At 39.1% G+C, this 21,898-nt stretch overlaps 1 protein-coding gene across 10 annotated transcripts in view; it reads left to right on the top strand.

The window, feature by feature from the left end:
* The window catches only part of LOC133389305 (glypican-5-like), a 699,994-nt gene that overhangs the window by 475,694 nt on the left and 202,402 nt on the right, over positions 1–21,898 (top strand). The window contains exon 9 of one of the 10 annotated variants that reach the window (XM_061636705.1): positions 2,259–2,660. The exons of the other annotated variants lie outside the window; for them this stretch is intronic. Coding sequence (XP_061492689.1) covers positions 2,259–2,363 — 105 coding nt within the window. The 3' untranslated portion in view covers positions 2,364–2,660. Of the gene's footprint in view, positions 1–2,258; positions 2,661–21,898 lie in introns of those variants that run through there. 10 annotated transcript variants of the gene reach the window in all.

Here is a 21,898-nt window from a genome sequence, read left to right as displayed (position 1 = left end):
CTGTGTTACAAATGGTAACTGCTAGCTAGCCAAAATAATATTGTGCTCTGTTATATTCAGAGCCATACCGGAACTAAGTTGTTTCCTATGATTTTTGCATTGGTAATTTAGGCTAAGGGAAGAGGAACATAACTTAAATTTTACATGGTTTTTGATTGTCATTCAGTATAAAGAAAGAGCTTTAACATCAAGGTCAAAAACTAAGGGCAGTATTCAACTAATTTTTTGCATGCAACAGGGTTCCTCCCACTGCATACCCTCTGCCATCCCCTAATCTGCTCTAGAAAGTTGGGGAAAACCCAGAGCAGATTTAGGGGGGTGCGGGAGAGGAGAGGGGGAGATCATTCTATTGTGCAAGGAGAAAACCTTGTGCTGATGGAACAATTGCCTTAGCAGTATGTTGAATATAACCCTATCATTTGTATTTTAGTTTTTGGGTTGCTAGGAAACATAATAGACCTATGTCTTAAATTGCATCCTATCATTTAGTTCTAATGAGGGATGTGTCAAATTTTTAGGATTTACCATTTTTATTTCAAAAATTGAACTTTCAGGAGGGAAGAATTTTTTTTGTCAAATACATAGCTAGGCTGTCTGAAAATTTGTCATGGGCTGTGAGCTTCTTTGGGACACTATTTTTCTATAGCAATTTCATCACGGTCTATGTCTTCAATCCTTTTTGTGCACATTTTGTGCATTGTATCAATTCATCTTGCACAAATGTCAGACTTACAAACCAATCATGTAGTAAAGAAGAGGATGTGAGACATGTTGGCATCACAATGTTGAGAGTGGAAGTGAACGAATGTGTGTCCATAGGGTTACTGGAGGCAGGAATGGTCTTGAAAAGGCAGGGGTGTTTGCAGAAAAACAAAAACAACATTTAAAAAATCATTTAGCTATTCCAAATCAGGTCTAGCTTAGATATATTATATTAGTTATCACCACCCTGAAAAAAATGGCAATAGCCCCAATCAGAGGTCCTTTGGTACATCTCCTGCACAGAACAAAGCAACATTCTGCATGCGGCTTTAAGTTGTGCTTGCTGAAAGCACAAGATAAGCTTCCACTAATACTACAGGAAAAGTGAATGCTATGTGCCCTTGATGAAATGAGACCATGTTTAAGGTTATGTAAAAGTCAGAGAAGAGTTAAAAAGTATTTCTGCAATTACTTTCAAGAATTACTGTAAAGCAATTCTGACATGAGCATGGAAAGTATTGCCAATGCAGTCTCCTGCAATAAGAGCAAGACACAGAGCGCTGGTGGAATGGTGGAGGTTATGTCCGTATCAGCACACTTGATCATTTGTCTAAGCCATATTGATTTTTCTAGTTTCTGCTTGAAAGGGCTCATTTCCACAAGCTGCGAATAAGCTAATTAACCTAGAGAGCTGGCTTCCGGGTCTTTGTGAAGGGGGAAATTTTGAGTCAAGTACCCAGTGGAATTATGCATTAAGCAATGAGAAAATACTGATCATAGCTTATTGTTACCTGAGACAATTTCAATGCATTTCCTTTGCTGATGTGTGAGTTGCCTTTTTGGCCACCAGCAGCCATAATTTAGAATATACTTGAACTGATCAACAGCGGAGGCTTAAAATACAGCTGGGGGAGAGGTTTAAGAGAGATCCTGACATGAAGAGAACTCTTAGAATGCAGAAAAATTCCCCAGGCTGTACCAGTCATCAAATAAAAACTAAATCACCTCATACAAACAATGATTATTCTAACCCAATTTCCTTTCTCCATTGCTGATCAGTATAGGTTGGGAACCTCAGGCCCAGGTGCCAAATGCAACTCTCCCAACCTCTCTGTCTGACCCTCAGAACTCTCCTCTCCACAGGACACACCCCTTACTGGCCTTGCTCCATATCCCAAGTGTTTTTGTCTGGTTGGAATGTCTGGCTGGAGAAGGTGTGTGAGGTTGTGTAGAAACTAGCCTAAAGTATGATGGTAAAATTGCCATTTGTTTCTCTGCCCACTTTTGCCTCTATCACCACCTACCACTGGCATGTGTCCCTCAGAAGGTTGCCCGACAGGGATTGTGGCTCTTGAGTTGAAAAAGGTTCCACCTATTCCATAATCTGGAATAGAGTGTGATGTTTCATTTTCTACCATTATTCGCATCTGTCATAATTTTCATCTTCCTCCCGTGCTCACAAAGTCATTGAGTTGCTGTACATGATTGCTCCTTGTCTGTTCAGTTTAATTAACTGCTGCACCAAATGTTATCAATTGCACTTGTTTATGTCATAGATTTATACAGTCGGAAGGATCCTTGAAGGTTATTTAATCCAATCCCCTGCTCAGTGCAGGATCTACAACACAGAATGCTACAGCAACAGCAGTCTTGACAGCTGACCATCCAGTCCATGCCTAAATACCTCCAGTGAAGAGGAAAGCCCATCACCTCCGAGATCATCAATACCATTGTTGAACAGTTCTTACCATTTGGAAGTCTCTCCTAATGTTTAGCCAGAATCTGCTTCTCTGTAATTTCCTCCCATTTAGTCTTGCCCTCTGGAACAGCAACCCTTCCCAACCGTATGGTATGTTCATCCTCTCTGTTAAATGAAAGGCTAAAAGCAGTGGCACTCAGCCCAAACTCATCAGTGAGTTGTATACATGAGATGTAAACTTAGAAGGCAGCTGTTTCTTTGATAGGAGGCATGGGGCGTATCTACATTTATAGTATATAGGCCAGGCAGAGCTTGGACAAGTTACTTTTTTGAACTACAACTCCCATCAGCCCCCGCCAGCATGGCCACTGGATTGGGCTGATGGGAGTTGTAGTTCAAAAAAGTAACTTGTCCAAGCTCTGAGGCCAGGGATAGGGAACCTCACATCCAGAGGCCAAATGCAGCCCTCCAGATCTATCTGTCTGGCCCTTGAGACCCTTCTCCCTTTGCCAGTCCTGCTTTGAACCCTCCATGATTGTATTTGCCTGGCTGGAATGTGTCCTTGAATTCTGATAATGTCTCTTGCTTGCTGGGATGGGGGATAGAGAGGGATGAGTGAGTATGTGTAGAAACTAGCCTACTATGCAAATGTAATATATATATATGTTGCCCTGCCCACTTTTGCCTTTGGCTCTGCGTGCCACCAGCATCTGGCCCTCCAAAGATTTCCCAGAAAGGAATACGGCCCTTGGTCTGATAAAGGTTTCCCACTTTTGATATAAGCATTATGTAAGGAAGCTGGGAACCCCCCATAGGAAACCATGCCAGTTAAATTGGCAAGTTTTGTAGCATAACTGGCACCTCAAATGACATTATCTCTATTTTTAAAGAATAATTTCTATTTTTTATGTATTTAAGGATGTATGATACCTTTGCTTTGCTTCTGTGGTAGTAACTGGGGAGATAATATTTTGCTAGCATGAATACACCCAGAAAGAGGGAAGATGACTGGTGTTCAAATACCAATTGAACTTATCACTTGTCACAGCTGAGGGGTCAGGTACTTTCAAAAGAGGGTCTGAGGTCACAGAGTCCTGAAAGAAACCCAGAGATCACCACTCCTCTAGAGATTCCCATGGGAGGGAAGTGCCTGAAACCACTTATGCCTTCATCAGCATGTTACCCCTGCCCCTCTCCTCTGACTCTCAGGACTCCTTCTCAGAAACCTTGGCTGTGTAGGAGAACATCTCTTGACCAGCACACAGGAGGCTATAGCAGGGTAAGAAACATTGTTCTGTCAAGGGTTGCATTCCCTCTGGAGAAATCTCTCATAGGTTATTTGATTGTGGGTGGGGCTGAATCCAATGATGGATGAAGCCTGAACAAAAAGTAGGTGGGGACACCCTTTTCATTTGTCTCACTCTCACTCACCATATATCCAGCCTCTGCTCTGTTCTGCAAGGAGCTGACCATGGTCCTGCTCACCTGCTGGACTTTTTCCAAGTGTCACCAGTATTCTTTGCAGGCCCCAATCTGAAATAGGAAAGATCACATTTTGCTCATGTGTCATAAGTACAAAATGAAACAAATTAGTAAACTGCTTCAGAGATGATAAAAGAAATCAAGATTCTCTATCTAAAAAGTACAAAGTCTTGATGCGTTGCTAGCTACAAAACGCCTTTATCAGGAAATAAGAAGCCTGATGAAACTATGGCTGTAATACTGCAAATACTTGTCCCACTGAACTCTCTGGGATTTGCTTTTGACTAAATTTCCCAACTAGAGAATCATATTAAATTCCTCTAAAAGAAGCTAGAAAAGTAGTATATCTATTACTAGAAGTCTAGCTCCTGAGAAAACTTTCTCCACTACAAAACTGCATCTTAAAAACAGTTTGAAATATCCCTTGATGAAGAGTGTCCTAGCTCAAAATTTAGTTGCACCTGATATTGACTTAATCATTTGCTTGTCTAATGTAATGTTTGTCTAATGCCATTATGACACCACTCCACCTTTTACTAAGAAGGCATGTGATGGCAAACAAATATCAGAGTTTGTTTTCATGACAGATTATTCTGCACATGCATGGTACAATCTGAATGAGAAAAAAATTATACAGTCACACACAGGATAGTGGGCCTGAATGACCCCAAGCCCACTCACAGCATGAGGTGCCTTACTTTGGAGCAAATTAATGAATGATTTCATTTAAAAATGTCAGATTTTTATGGGTCATCAATTTTATTGAGATTTCTAAAACATCAAAAACAGGAAACAATACAACAAAAACACACTGAACAGACTGAGTACAGGGGAATATATATAGCAAACAATACACAGTGGGCAATGAGAGGGGAAAGTAGCATATAAAATCATGTGTAAACAGAAACAAAATCAAGCAAATTCTTTGGGTGCCAGAATGTAGTTGGGTGGTCCTCCGAACAGAACCCTGCCAGAGCTGAATGTGAGATAAAGGAATAACCATCCTGATTTGTATAAGACAGAAAAGGTTCCCAAACCATGACAAATTTAACCTTTTTTGCTCAGCCATAGATTACTCTGTTCTAGCAAAACCAAATGCTCTGATAGATCTTATCCAACCACTCCTTCATGGAGAATCCTATGGTTTTCCAGTGACACTCCAGCTCTGGTCGATCTGTTGCAAGCAAAAGTACAACTAATTCCATATGGAAGAGCTGAGAATCCTCCGATAGGTCTATTGATAACAAAGCCAAAGAAGTCTCTGGCAAGAGCTTTTGCCTTGTGAAATCAGAGATCTATATTCCAGGGAAATAAGGGAAACTCTGTTCTACAGTGACGCTCACATGAAAAAGGGATCCAACCTCCCCACAGCCTCTCCAGCAGTATCTTGAGTTAGTCAGGTTAATCCAGGTAGCTTTAAGTAGTGTCCAATGGAGTCTATGCACTATCTTATAGGCCCCCTCTTAAATTTTGGCAGACATTGTTTTAAAAGGAGTTTTCACCCACATAATACTCCAAACCTCTTCCTGCAGTTCACACCCTAAATCTAACGCCCATTCTCATTTTGTGCCCATTGAGCCCCTGCACCATTTCCCCTATTAAAGCCTTATATATACATGAGATTGATTCTTTAAAGCCTCCATCTACATTCATGCTCATACCATGTGAGGTTTCTCAGTGGTTTCCCTTGCTTAAGAATAGACCAGGCAGATGATCAAATTTGGTGGGGTTGAAACCATGAAAATCTCAAGTCCCCAACTTCCTCAAGCAATTCAGCTGTTGATTCAGCTGCCCATTGTTATAAAGATCTCACAACTTCTTTCATTTCCCACTCCTTATTTTGGAGATATTTATATTTGTGCCTGAAATTAGCATGCTCCAAGAATGGCAAAAGGAGGGACACCAGTGGGGCTAATTTTTTGCCCCATTTGTTCCAACCAGCCATAGTAGACTTTAGGAACGGATAGCTGTGCCAACTACCACCTTATTGATTGATTGAAAAGGAAGAGCCCTCCATTCAGAAGAATTATGTCTTAATTCTAAGTCAACCACACTACCAATTTGGAGCCCTTGATGATATGGAGTAGTTCCTCCCACTTCTGTCTAGGCTATAGCCCATTTATTTAATTTATTTAAAACATTTCTAACCCGCTTTATCTTTCAAGAAACTCAAAGCGGCGAACAATTTCAATATAAAAACATAAATACAATATACATAATAAACTATAATCACTTACAAAAAATAAATATACTAAAACTACATAATAACATATACATGTTATCATAATCTATTAAAATTAGAACATTACCATTCCTCATTTAAGTTAAACACCATTTCTCCTTAAAAAATTTCCTATTCTTATTCCTATTCCTTATTTAAGTTGAACGCCACCCGGAATAGGAATGTCTTAACCTGGCGACGGAATGCCAAAAGCGAAGAAGTCAATCACACCTCAACTGGTAATGAGTTCCAAAGTGTAGGGACGATGACAGAGAACGCTCTATCTCTAGTTCCCGAAAGATGGACTTGTGAAACTGAGGGAATCACAAGAAGGGACTCATCAGAAGATCTCAGGGGGCGGGAGGGTTCATAAAATGACATCCGATCGGACAAATAAACAGGGCCCAAACCGTATAGGGCTTTAAAGGTTAAGACCAGCACCTTGAATTGAGATCGGAAGCTAACTGGCATCATTCAGGTCACCACCAATTATTAAATGGCCTTTTTCGATGAGGACAATGAACAAGGATAATCTATTGAACAAGACTCTTAGGAATTCCAGCTGCCCTCTATTCAGAGCGTAGATAGAAGCAAAGGTATAATGTTCTTCCTTCAAACACCCTTTAACAAATATATATTGACCTTCCTCATCAAGGGCAGAGTTCTTTATTGCAAATTGATGCTTATTGGCAAAAATAACAGCCATCCTTCTCAATTTGGAAGTGCCTGGAACACAAGCCTGATCCCTCAACCATTTCCCTTTCAGTAGTGCTCCCATCTTCCTTTTCCGATGGTGCATCTCTTGTAAGAGTACCACATCTGGGCTTAGCTGTTTTTGCTATGTCTTCTAACTGGGAAGAAACAGCTGAGATCTTAGCTTCTAACGGTTCTAGGGCTATTACCCAGTCTTGCAAAAGTGCTTTAGAGAGTTTATCAACATATTCATCAGTTTCAGTAACAATTGCAGAGTCGCTTGTCAGTTTTCTGACTTTGGCAGCCTTTCCTCCAGTATATGCCATGTCAATTTCACTGTCAGCTTCTGACAGCCCTTGTTCAACCAAACTGGTTTCAAGTTCATCCTGAAGTCTAGGGAGTTTAGCCAATGACTACATTGGGTGTGAGGACACACCCCTTAGGTTCATGCTATTCTTTCACTAAAACAATTTCATTATTTTGTCATCCAGATTTATTTTTATCCCAAATAAGGGGGAGCTACAGGACTATGGATCCATCCTGTGTTTACAGCAAGCCACACCCCTAGAAGTGTCAACCTTGACTTGCATCAGCTCTCTTTGAGATCTTCCCTGGCCTTGCTACCTGTAACTGGAAATGCCAGGTGTAGAATATGGGCTTTAGACATGCAAAGCATGAGCATCGCCACTGAGAAGTGGTTGTTTTCCAATATTTCTATGCCTGGAACATGCATTGGCTACCCAGGAGGTGTGCCTACCCAGGATCTAGAAAACCTACAGACCTGTAATTTGATTTTTATATGAATATTTTCACTGATCTTGCTAAAGCAGGAAAGAAGAGCCGGTGGCTGGACTTTATCTTCCATCATCTGGGGTCATTGGCCATGCTGGCTAGGGCTGATGGGAGTTGGAGTCCAAAAACATCTGAAGGACCAGAAGTTCTCCAACCCTTCACTAGAGTTATGTCATTTACAGCAATGGCAAAGGATGTAGCCCCAGTAAGAAGTGTGTTCTCACTTGTGCTGGAATTAATTTTTTTTACAGAGACATATTGTGTACTGTCCTATTTTCCTTTTAATCCCTGCCTCTGAAATTCTCCTCTCAAACTGGTGATATGTGAGTACAGAAGATTGTTCTTGCACATAACTAGGAATGTGCTATTGGCAACCCACCACCATTCCTTGGCTGGTGTTTAAGTCTTGAACAAATACTTGCTGAAAATTGTCTGGAAGAATTAAATAACATTACTGTATGTGGTCTGAAGCTGCATGAGACTCGTTAGTGTTCAAAGGTTCAAAAATGTTATATGAAGTGTTTGAGTTTGCATTGGAAATTCGTTGTCCAAATGTCAAGTGTTAACAAGATCCCTGTAATAAAACAAGATAATATATATATAGACAGCATCATTATGGATACATCATTTTGTCCATGGAAAAAGATGGTTGTTTCTATGCATAGTGTAATTTTAATCTGAAGAGCTAGTGCTGGAAATAAGAATTAAACCATGTCTGTCCAAGTGTTGCTAAAATATACTCTATATACAGTTGTTAGAATAACAACTGAATTACAGAGTAGAACTTGTGAGAAACCAACATGTTAAAGGTTTCTATTAGGGTTACTAAATATGTCTCTCCCAGAATAATTACCAGAACCTCATCAACTTTTTTCAAATTAGCAGACATCCATTATATCCCTTCTATCCCATGTGCATAAGCTCAGATGCCAAACAGGCAGGAAAGTTCAATCAAATGCTGTGTAGGTAGTATGGAGTGTTCTAAAGCAGAAGTTTTAAAATATTCAGTACAGATTCAAAAAAGAACACTAGCTATCACCTTACATTGCCCTTTCCACTGTGTTTGTCAAGAAACAATAAAAAAGTATGTTTAGCAACCTGAACTGTATGTCATCTTAGGTGTGAAGGATCTATGAATGATCCCGCAGTATCAAGTTTTGAGGCTGCAAGTATCTTTTACTTCATCTCCTTTTACTTCAGTAAAGCTAGCCATGCTGACTGGTGTACAACCAGGAGCAATAAATTCAGCTCTCCACTGGGTTTGCTGTCTGATGAAGATTAGTCAGTAGAGTTTCAAGTGTTGTTTTAGTCAAAGTATGGGAAATGAACAATGTTTTCGGAAGACCCTGGACCCATTGCTTCTACTATACTATCATCCTAGGGCATGGGGTGGACAGCTGGAATAATAATGAACCATCTGTGCTTCAAGTTATTCACTGCAAAGTGGAGGGAAGTCTCCCTCTCCATTCTCTAAAGCAGCCTTCCCCAACCCGGTGCCCTCGATATGTTTTGGACTACAGCTTCCATAATCCCTAACCATGCTGGCTGGGGCTGATGGAATTTGCAGTCAAATCCATTTGGATGGCACCAGATTGGGAAAGGCTGAACCTGTTGCCCTCCACATGTTCTTTGACTACAACTCCCATCATTATTCACATCATTGTTAACTGGGGCTGGTGTGAGTTGGAGTCCAACTACATCTGGAGGGCTGCAGGTTCCTCATCCATGCGCTAAAGTCTTCTGTAAGGCTTAAATCACTCTAGCTAGATGACATATCTTTATTACGATCGAAGATCAGCAATACAAATACAATACAATCAGCTGGATATCGGAATAGCAGTAAAATGCAAAATAACAGCAAGGGCTGATTAAAAAGTAGTCCAGGAATGTTATAAAAGAATCAGGGTGGAAGGGAGTCAGGCTAGTTCGCAGCGCATAGTTCCTTTCTGCGAACCATAGCAGCTACACAGAATGAGGCGACCTTTGCAGTAATCCGAGGATCCCGATCCGCCAATAAACGTCACAGAAACTCAGCCTCAGAGCTAGGATAGAGATTAGCTAAAATTGGGAAAATAAACTTGTGGCAAAGGTTAGAATAGAAAGGGCAACAGAGCAATACATGACACACCGACTCCACCTCCTCAGCACCACAGGGTTTTCTCTGCATGAGGAAGAAGCATATAGTCATGTTCCAAAGTCCATTGAGTATGCTTATGTAAAAGAAGAGGATAAATATGGGGCATATATGTCTAACTGGGTGAAGGGTCACTGGCAAAACCAGAGGAAAATTCTACAGTCCTCCATTTGTTGACTTTGGGGATGGGAAGAATGATGGAGATTATTGACTTAAACATTTTTCATCTGTAATAATAGTAGGAAAGACAGGTGGGCAGAGCTGCACAATATTTCAGAATTTATTTATTTCAGAATTAAATAATGCTTACAGACATTTAATTTGCTTAGCTACAGGTAAATGTAATGTGATATATGTAAAATTTTATATTAAAAACTGTAAAGAATACTTGTAAGATCCTATACAAATGCTTTATGATGATTAGGTATTTTCAATTTTTGTTGGAAATTTTCAAAAGAGTATTGGAAAGGTAACTGTTAGGCACTAAATATCCTACTCTGGGTATGGTTTGGGCTAGATGGTCCACTTAGTTTTTTCCATGACTCATTCATAAACAAAGTCTGATGAGCACACCTAGAATTTTGCACAGGCAAACCAGCAAGCCTGTTCTGCAGCTTTATGTGCTATTGATTCATGTAGACAATGAGTAGACAACACAAACAGCAAGGGAAATGGGTACAATAAAAATTAAAAAATATAATTAATCCCAAGGGTGAATAACTTAATAATAAAGAACAGAGTTTGCATTTTACTTCTAATGTTTTTCAATTATCTAAAAAGAGAATAGCTAATATGAACCAAGCCTGGCACTTTGGACAGAGCGTGCCAGGGTCTAGCAAAACAAAACTCCATTGCCAATTAAAATAAGCAGACAGGGTGTAGTGATCTAGCTTACTTGGACAGGTGTATTCTGCTAGAAAAATGTTTATGCCAGTAGTTCCCAACAGGCAGATTTCTGGGTTTTGATTATTGTAAGGTATAGAGAAAAAGAGAATAACAGCTACCCATCGGATGCTGTTACTTCAAATAGCCATTATTTTATCTGTGCCTCTCTCTTTATTACCATTCAGCCTTCATCCTTTCATTTCCCCTTCTTAATCATTAAATATCAGCAATGCCAACATCTGACACAAGCCAAAACATTTCTGCTTTACAAGACGTAAAGCAACTCATCAGCAAAACACATGCCTTGCTGAACACCTTTCCAAATAGATCTGAAAGGAACAACAGATTGTGGCAATTAAAACAGTCTGTCAAGCACTTCAAATCACAGGTACCTCAGCTGTGCATTTCATATTAATCCAGACCTTCTAACTGATAAAACTTCACACCCAAAGATCCTTTATTAAGGTTCCACATTATCAGTTCTCCCAGAAAAAATGAAAATGAAAATGCACACAAATATCAGACTATATATACACACATCCTATACCATCTAAGTACAATTCTTCTAGTATAAAAGCTGTCATATTAGAGCAACAAGAAAACCCCAAGGTATACAATGAGCAGAATTAGTCTGTGTATACATTGATTCATTAACTACTGTATTGACAGTGTAATATCTGTTTAATCTGCCTATCTCTCCATGCATCCATATATTGAATGATGAAGTAACTGAAGTATCCAATAGGGAAATTACAGCAAGTGACATTTTTATTTTAAAGTACGCTCTTGAGCAGGCGAACAGGGTTTGCTTGAAACCCTGTGGCACTGACATAGCTCTTCATGCTGAGAAAAACTCTTTTTTCACAATAATTTCCAGACCCCTGCTGCCATTTATGAACTCAGTTGGAAAACTTGTAAGACCCAGGTTGCATACATTTGCAGATCTATGTCTTGAGACAAGTACAAGCAGATCCAGAGCCAAGAAAATTAGATGCAGGGTTAAGTGAATTCACTGAGTTAAAGGAGTGATGAGCCCATGTAGGCTCAAAAGAACTGGAGGAAAGAGGTGCGATGAGAGAACCAGACAGAGTACAGAACCAGGAAGCAGGTAGGTTTGGTGGGAACCAGTGGAGACTGGTGGTTCCAATGTTAGTGGATCCTCTCCTGGTTTTAGTCCAAACTTTCAAGGAGCTGTCCAAGGTGCTGAAAGTCCAGACTAAAACACAGAGTGGATTCACTGCCCCACTGACATCCGTCAATGGTGGGAACATTGGGCAAGGATGAGGCTAAAGGCCTGAAAGTTTTGCAGGAATGAAGCAGAAAATACCTCCCAGTAAATTTTAAACAAGCCAGTGCTCTTATCCCCCCACCTTCTGTTTTTATCACAGTGTCTGATTCAATTTTAGGTAAAGAGCAAATGTCACATTTGCAAACATTAGACTTAATTCAATTACGAAAATGCTAAGTGGCCTGCAGTTGTGTAGAATTTCAGGACAGACAACTTCCAAGCATCAAGACTGAATTTGACTGATGGTCTGGAAAGTGGGCCTCTTGAGGAAGGCTCATGAAGTTGCAAAGGGCCCTCACTGCTTCTCACCAGGAGAAGTGCTGAAATAATGTGGCCTTCTGTTAGGGATGGGGAAGAAATTCACTTCAGTTCACATTTAAAAGTGATCCTACCTAATTTGCACTTTCCAAAAGAATATGAGAACTGAAACATAGCCATCCTTCAAAATTCACACTTCTCTGAATTTTTCAATTAAGTCCTCCAACCAAGTGTATGTACAAAAAAAATATACTGGGAAAAAGTGTGCATAAATATGCATATATTAATGAAAATAATATACAAAATGCATTATATTAGGGAAACCTGATTTGCAAAAATGTGTATGAGACAAAACTTTGTATATTAGGAGAAATGTATATTTAAATGCTGATGAATGTTCATGAGGACTTTAAAAAATCGCAAACTGATGTGGAAATGTGGAGAACTGAAATTAAGACTGGAAAAATGAGAAACTAAGAGAAACTGAAATTGACAGGTTCACCCATCCCTACCTAATATTCCTTCCTATTCAGTGCAGTGAGGGAAATTATGCTGGCAGTTAATGGTTTCCAGTCCCAACCTTGTTGGCCTACAATTTCATATATGTATCTGTTTGCTAAGCAGCACACCCCTGTGGACTTTAAACCAAGGATGGGGAACCTCTGGTCCGCAGTCCAAATTTGGCCCTGTGTGCATCCTAATTTCTCCCCAAGACCATTTCCCCCAAACCACTTTCATCTTCCCCACATATGTGACATCAGGTGTGAGCCAGGTAGAGATGTGGCTGGATTGGCTGCACAACTGAGTTCCCTATGGAATGACTAGATGTCTGAAACAGATTTCATTCAATACTGAAAGAAATAGTCAAAGGGAATAAGCAGAATCCTTCCCTACAACATGTCCAAGAGTATAAAGAAAATTCTGAATCATTGCTCTTTATTATAACTGGATAAAATTTCTTACTGCTAATGCACAGCGCATATAGTGGTAATAATCATTTTAAAAAGTTAATTTCCCTAACATTTCATTCTTTGATAGCCAGAATGGCAAGAATTATAGTGGGTTCTTTGATTAAACCTTTAAAAAATGATTCCTTGCTATTCTTGCTTTTTACAACATCAAATTAGCATCAGATGACAATATCTGCAGTGAGTGTTAATTTTGGTAATCATTATATGCTTCAGTAACCTTATGGAACCCACTCTGTTTCCTCAAGTATGCTTAATGTTTCAGGTGTACTAGCAGTACTTGCACAGTGATGCAATGGCCAGGTTTATCAACAGTTTTAATGGGGACTTCATGAGATGTGCAAATGGCTCAGGAACAAGTTAACTCCAAGGTAACATTGCTGCAGCTCCTGGTAGGCATACTGAGCCAGCCAGCTAGCCATACTGCTCCCACCTTGGCCTCCTTCTATAGTGCAGACAAATGAAGCTGCAGCATATGTTAGAAAACTGTCTTACTTGTAGGACACTGAAATAAAATGTGCAACTGATCTCAGAAGAGGGGGGAAACCAAGGCAGAAGTGCTTGCTTCATATATATGAGGGTGAAACACATTTTCCCTCCAGAAGGGTACATTCTGATGGGAGCCTGGGCTCATCAGAGGCTGCATTCACACTGTACATTTATTCCACTATTATTCCACTTTAAACAGTCATGACTTCCCCCAAAGAATCCTGGAAAGTGTAGTTTGTGAAAGGTGCTGAGAGTTGTTAGGAGACTCCTAATCTCTTCACAGAGCTACAATTCCCAGAGACTGTTAAACCACTCAGGGAATTGTAGCTCTCTGAGGAAAATAGGAGCCTCCTCTCAGCCCTCTTCACAAACCACACTTCCCAGGATTCTTTGGGGGAAGCCATGAATATTTAAAGAGGAATAGTAGTGGAATAAATGTCTGGTGTGAATGTGGCCAAAGTCTCTTTGGCATGTCTCTGTACCTAGGTGAAGAATTTATAAGGTAATTGGGGAGGGGAAATGTGTCTGTAGCCCCACATATGTTTTAGCATACCAGTGTTTTAGCAGTGTAGAATACAGGTGCGTGCTAAAAACATAAGATGAAGTGTCCTTAAGTGTAGAAACAGGGATGTGGTTGTCCTTTCCATGCCTAGTGAGCCCTCAAATGTGCCCTGTCTACAGCAGCCCAGACTAAGCAGTAGATTCAAGGTAAAGTCACAAGCTATTGGGGAAAAATGGAAGCCGATTACTAGCAGGAGAATGTTCAAAATTTAAAGTATCCTTTTTAAAAAAACGGAATCACGATCTCTGTGTGCCATCTCTTTCTTGGTATTTAATGAGTAGCTGTGAGAAAATTGCCTGAGGCTAAATCAAGGCAGCCTAATATAAATGTGGGTCATTAATATTACTGACAAGTTAACTGTATGGAAGCCCCTCATCTTGTTTGCATAAATGATTCTTTGTTTTAACAAATAATCATGATTTCCCATACAAGCTTGGGTATCCATCTGAAGTGTTAGAGTATAATGGGATACTTGTGAATATTTAAATAAATGGGATAAAAATGTAGATTTCTTTTAATTCTAGTGATGATTACAACTGCATTATTTCTCCACAATAAGAAATTGCTTATTTAATAGTTTTTTTAAAAAATGTCAAACCAACAACAAGCTATCATACATTTTCCACAGACACAGCTATTCCCTAGAACCGAACATTATTATTACTACTGCAGTAAGATTGCCGTGAAAAAAAATGCAGCTTTCCAAGTAGCTTTCCCTACAGTGGATGTGCTTGTTCTGACTAAATTTTCTGCTTACTGTAATATATTCCTGCATTTTAATTAGACATTAAACTTTGATATTGAATATTTAGTTATGTAGTAGTATTACTTTGTGCCATCAGGCATTTTTAGTACCAGTAATATGCAGCAATATGTAAACACACACAATTTAGATGTGTGGTTACAGTTGCAGATTATATGTACTATATGTTTTCATATCTTCTTTTTTTATATAATGTGGTGGAAGAGCCCATATCTTGCATGCATACTGCCAGTCTCTAGCATCTGAGGCTGCACTCCTAACTCCACTTACCTGTCACTAAGCCCCATTGAATTCAGTAGGACCGACTTCTTCTTTTTTTTTTACAATAATTTTTATTCAAATTTTTATAAAACATACAAAACAAAATCATAAAACATTCAGAGACAAAAAACAAAACAAAACAAAAATGATTAAACAAAAAAATAAAATGTTGACTTCCCATTTGTCGCAGATCAAATCAGTTGTAGGTCTACAATATATAACAATCCTGTCTCTTAAATTATATTATAAAATCACTTTCCTCCAGTAGTTATCTTAATTAATCATCAAATCTCATAAACATTACTTTATTCTTTCCACAAAAAGTCAAAGAGAGGTTTCAATTCTTTAAGAAATATATCTATCAATTTTTCTCCAAATAAACATGTCGATTAATCCATCTCAATAATAATAATAATCTTATTGTCATAACTATAGTCCAAATAAACATATCGATTAATCCATCTCATCAAAATCTGTTAGGTCCAATAATTTCAATAGCCATTATTCCATTATCCCTATTAATTCCATCTTCCATCTTCAATAGTCCTGTTAAGTCCAGTAATTTCAGTGTCCAATCTTCCATTATCAGTATTCCATAATAATCTTGCTGTCATAGCCATTGTCATATAATAAGAGTCTGATGGGAATTTCCTCTATCCCAAATATTTTCTTGCCATCAATTCTGAATAAGTTGCTGAAATATTGTTGTAAAGTCATATCTGTGTTCTTCTTTTTTACAAAATGCACTGGCTCATCTCTTGAGAGTTTTTCCATTGTCACATGGCTGCAGTTAATTCCATAGATTTTCTCTATATCAAGCTCCATCACGTCATTCCAGTCCAGAAGATTATCCAAGCCTTGATAACTTTATCTCTAATATCTTCATTAATTTCTTCAGAGATAACGTTAAATTCCAAACAGTAGATTTTATTTCTAATATCCATAAACTCCAGATCTTTTTCCAATTCCACATTTGTTCCAATCTCCAGGGCTTGTATCTTCCCTTTATTTTTTCTTTTCTCATCTCTGATCTCATTCTCCTCTCTCACAGGATCCCCTATTTCTTTAAGCTCCTGCGTCATTTTGCTCAGTTCAATTTTCAGCTCCTTACTGCCCTGTCGCAGGGTTTGTTTCGTTATCTCAATCTCATCCATTATTTTCTGAAACATAATTACTTCCAGATTCTCAGCCACTTTCTTGATTGCCATTTTTAAAACCACGAAAACAAAACAAAACAAAAATAAAGAAGAACCACTTCTTATTTCAGCAACAATTGAGTTAATATTCCAGGCTTGATGACATCACAGTATAAACAGAGCAGCCTGCCTTATCTCTCTATGTTCAAGAACACAAAACAAATTTAGTTCCCAGCATCAAAACAGTTAGTGGCGTCGTGAAGATGCAGATTCGTCAAAATAAAATAGACCAAAAAGAGAATAGTCCCAGACAATATAATGTTCCTCGGAATAGAAATCCCTCTTCTGTTTATATCTTTAGAATGCACTTCCAGGACAGCTTTTTGCAATAGAAACAGAGATAAGCTGTTAATTTCATGAATAGCAGAGAAGAGTTATAGCTCACCCAGAAGTTCTTTAAAGCTGATTCATTTGACAAATCTCTTTTTGCTGCAACAATTTAAACCAAGTAAAAAAAATAATAGAAAGAAGGGTGCTTGCCTGTTAGTCCGTTTTCTCTTTGAAGAAAAGATAAACGTATCGCATTAATCAGATAGAGCTTGTTCGGAAGTCCGTCCGGCATTGCTGGCTGGACCTTTTCTCATAAATTAATGAAATCCAGTCCTCCCAACAAAAACAGGCTTTTGAGGTTGATCTCTACGTTTCTCCCTGCCCGGGAGAAATTTCATCAGTCAAAAAAAAATGTTCTGACTGATTTATATCTGAATAAGCTTCTTTTGAGGCGGGAGCCCGTCTCAAAAGCAGGCACAAGCGAAGTCACCCTTTCCGGAAGTCCAGTAGGACCGACTTCTGAGAAAACATGGTTGGATTGCACTGTTGAAGGACCTCTGCGAGCAGGGATGGAAGTGGTGCAGGCCTAATGGTTGGATCCTCTGCCAGTATTAGACTATATGGCCAGCAGTATTTCTCACTATTAGGGATGAGAGAGAAATTTGATTCAGTTTCATTTAAAGGTGAACCTACCTAATTCACAATTTCTGAAACAATACATGAACCGAAACAGACATCCTTCAAAATTTACACTTCTCCAAATCTTTCAGTGTACTTCTCCAGCCAAATAATGTGTACAGAAACACATATACTAGAGTAAAGTGTGCATAAAGATGCATATATTCATGAAAATAGCATGCAAAAATACATTATATTAGGGGAAACTGCTTTGCAAAAAATGTGTATATTAAGGGAATTGCATACAAAAATATGTATATTAGGAGAAATTTGTACTAAAATGCTGATGAATTTGCATCTTTTTCCTTTTTTAAAAAAATGGCACGCCGATGTGGAAATGTGAAGAACTGAACTTGAGACTGGAAAATGAAAAACTGAGAGAAACCAAAATTGACAGATTTGCTCACCTGTACCCACCGGAAGGCTCATATGAAGTTTCACCAGCAGCAGCCTCTCCTGTCTATTCATTTTAATTGTAGGGATGCCTTGCCTGTCCATTTTCTGACTTGAAGAGGATGAGACAGGCACTTGTATATCAGAGAAGTATGCCTGCATTTAGTACCTCCATGTGCCCAAAAGCTTGGATTGGTACATCTGTGTTGCATTCCCACCATGTAAACACTTGAAGTGGGTGGGACTATGCTTGCTGGCTTCACCCATATTAGTATATTCAGAGTGATATCTGAAAAGGGGCACCTACTCATGTACAACACATGTATGCACATAGGTGTCCTTTCTTCATATGTCCACTGAAAGCACATCATATAGCTGGGATGAGGCCAGAAGGGTACAGCACTGACAGAGCATTGCTAGCAGCTGTGGCCTGGCCCCTGCATTACATGTATCCTCCTACATGTGGAGGATGAGTTAAAATGATGTCTGCAACTGTTTAATCATGTTCTAGTTGATTTCTGTTACGTCACAATAATAGCAGCAGCAGCAATTTCCGTTATCAGGGAAACAAAATTTGGTCCTCCTCTGATTACTACAGTGGATGCTGCAGTGTTCTGCCAGTTCCTGGCTTACGTATTATATTCCTCATATATGGAGTAAACTTGCATGAGCTGTAAAAAGAAAAGAAAAGCCCTATCATAATGTACAAATCAACCCTGTTTGGGTGATAAATTGTGTGGAAAACAGGATTTTAAACCTATATATGTGGATTTCCATGCTAAATTAGTCAAATAAACTGGGTAGGTCTGGATTTTTTCCCCAATCCAAAGAAGTTGGCTCAGTGCTAATTTGTTTCCTTTCTTATTCATTAAATACAATTTATCCTCACTACTGGAGGGTTCAAATAAAGTCAACCATTTTCTTAGTAGCGTGGCATAGTACTATGTATGGTTTTATTAATTTGATGCTGCTGGAGACTTTGCTGCTATAAACGGCAAGATTGTTCTCTGGTCTTCATGAAGAAATGTCAGACTTTTCAAGTTGTCATGAAAATGATCCAAACTAATGCAGAGCTTGGAAACAGATAATTATCCAAGAACATGAAACAGAATTAACATGCACTAGAGCATGTCATGAACATTTCCTTCTGCAAACAAGGAAGGTAATTGCTGTCTGAGTACAAAGCAACAAGAAACATTTTGTTCAGTTCCATCTGACAATTTGGAGGGAGCCATTGTTTGCTCACTTAACCCATCAGAACATGCCTTCTCAAAATGGTGCCATTCAAGGACTGGTGGAGTGAGACAAGCCTCCGATTGCAGACACATCTCATTTCACACTTCCTAGGTCTGATCAAACAGAATGTTCTTGCCCTGTTATTACAAGCCTCAAACCTGACAGGTGTGAATGTTTAAGCAGGACAGTTTTATCACAGGTTCATGCTGATCAGTCATTGTTTCACAAATTTCTCCTGAAAAGAGTTTGCCCTAGTATTTGCACATCCCTGCTGAAAACCACACAGTCCTAGATATATGCAATAATTTTCAGATGAATTTGGCCAGAGAAGTGGTTAGCAGTTTGTTGCCTTGCGGCTTAATGTTGATTGTTTAAATGATTTATTGAAACTGGGTTTGAGATAAAACAGTCCAAGTTTGTTTCCCACAGTGACAAGTCAGATACCTCCAGAAAGTACACAGCTGGACATGGAAGCACAGCCTTCCTCTGTTGTACATCCCATCTCTGATACTCACTGGTATACTGCATCTCACCCTGAAGGTTATCCCTCTATATCCATTCTTCATGGGAGGGTGTCATCACTTATGTAGCCAAAATCAAACCACCTGTGCACAAGAAAGAGAGAGATCAGCAGACTTGGGAAACCCTGAGTGTCAACCCCCCCCCCCAAAAAAAGAAGAAGTCCCAATGAGGACATGTGCATGGCCACAAAATGCTGACTGACTGTTGGGGATGGATGAATCTATCAATTGTGGTTTCCGTCAGTTTCTATTTTTTCCAGTCTTGAGTTAAGTTCACAAGATTTCCACATCAGTTTGTGAATTTTCTTAATACATGAAAAATTGTCAGTATGTTAAAGTGCATATCCCCAAATATACACATTTTTGTATGTAAATTTGCCTAATGAACACATAAAACATTTAATGGACTGCCATAGATGTTCATTTTTTATTGTTTTTACTTCTGAATGTTCTGGAGGTTTTGTGCCGTTTTACAACTGTTTTTAGCTGCTTTAATTATATTTTGTTCATTGCTTTTGGACGTGGGTGGACAGCAGGATTAATAAATAATAAAGGATAAGAAAAAAATTTAATGCTGTTTTCACTGATAGATGAATTTTTTGCACACTTTCCTGTAATAAACACATTGTTGTACCCAGTTTTTGGTTTGAGAACTACATCGCAAAATTGCGGAGGATATCTGTGTATTATTTCAGGAGCTGCGAATTAGCTGGAAACCAAACCAAATTTCTCCCCTGTTCCCACTGACTGTTGGGGGTGAAACAGAAAACCAGAGGGGGAGGGGGATGTGTAGAATGCCACTTATTATTAATATTAATATTTCACTTCCATCTTTGCTTGATCCTTTGCACGTGCACCAAGTGAACAAACACAAAATATTTGTGGGAGCTCAAAGCTACCAGCTCCCCTTTCCCCCACCCCACAAAGGGCCCACACAACTTATCTGGGGCAGGAGAAGGTGGAGGTGATGGCAGCTATTGGAGGTGCAGCAAGATTTGAGCAGAACCCTGTTTGACCTACACCTACATGTGAGTAATTGAACAATTTTGATTGCTTACAGCATCTCTACTTTTTACCAATAATAATACTCCCAGGATAGCTGATGTAACTAAGACTAAAAAGGATGGTCATAGAAAATAGCAATTGGTAGCCTTTGATGTTATATAAGCAGATGTTATAGTAGTGTATATCCCCATTGAGTTGATCAGGCTTGTGCTTATAATTTCAAAAATAAAATCAAAATGAGCAGTTGCAAAATATGACCAAGCAGAAACTAGTATGAAATAAACCTTCTTATCTCCTTAATCAGAAATATGAAGCTCTCTTTGAGTTAGACCACTGGTCCATCTAGCCCAGTGTTCTTTGACTAGCAGTGGCTCTCCCTAGTCTCATGCTTCCTCTTGAGAACATCTTAACTGGAGATGTTGGGATATGAACGTGGGATCTTTTACATACAAGGCATGTGCTCCACCATGTATAAAATGATTTTATTTGTTTATTTATTCTATTATTTATTTATTAAATGTATATCCTGCCCTTCCTTCCAGTCAGAGCCCAGGGACTATATGGACTTTCCAGTTGGGTTCACTTGTCTCTCCAAGGACATCCTCAATTTTCTCATTCTTTTAGGTTTCCCAAAATCAATAGCTGTTGCTTGGAAGCAAATAATTTATTTCATTCCTCTTGTGTGAATGTATATTCATGTCTTAGAGGAAGGATGAGGAACCTGTGGATGTGGTTGGACTCCCATTAGCCCCAGCCTGCATGGCTAATGGTCAAGTATGATTTATTATTTATTTATTATTAAATTCATATCTTGCCCTTCCTTCCAAAGGGAGTTGTAATTCAGGAACAACTGGAGGGCCACAGGATCCCCATTTTTGCCTTAGAGAATTGTTCTTGTCTTATGTTCTGCTACAAAATTGATCAAGAACACCTAGTTAAGATATCAGTGGGGCAAACCCAAATGGTGTGTGGATCATGATGATCCAGAGGTCTATGAAGCTCTAATGTGCACACATAGATCCCCACAAGAAAGAGCTTCTTCATTCCCTTTGGTATTGTGGAAACATCTAGCAGTAGAACGAGGATGGCTATCTGGAGCATTCCCATGAATGTAATAAAGGGGATAGCCCTCACCAATGCACAGTTCTATACAGGCATTGCATTGCCCACATGTGCTCCAGTGCTTCTAGATTAGCAAAGGCTGCTCTACTTCATTTGAAAGGCCACAAAATAAATAAATGAATCCGAGCCCTAGATCTCTTTCACAGTATGATTAATTCCCATATATAGCAAATTACTGTAATAGAGATAAACTCCTGACTAGAATGGGGAGGGGCACTTTTGCACTTTTGTTAACAGCAAGATTCAGAGAATACACATTCCTTTTCCATAAAGCAACATA

This window comes from Rhineura floridana, chromosome 7 (genome assembly GCF_030035675.1).
Source record: "Rhineura floridana isolate rRhiFlo1 chromosome 7, rRhiFlo1.hap2, whole genome shotgun sequence".
Taxonomy (NCBI): Eukaryota; Metazoa; Chordata; class Lepidosauria; order Squamata; family Rhineuridae; genus Rhineura; species Rhineura floridana.
Note: the sequence above shows the minus strand (reverse complement) of the source record. Positions and strands in the feature narration are given on the sequence as shown.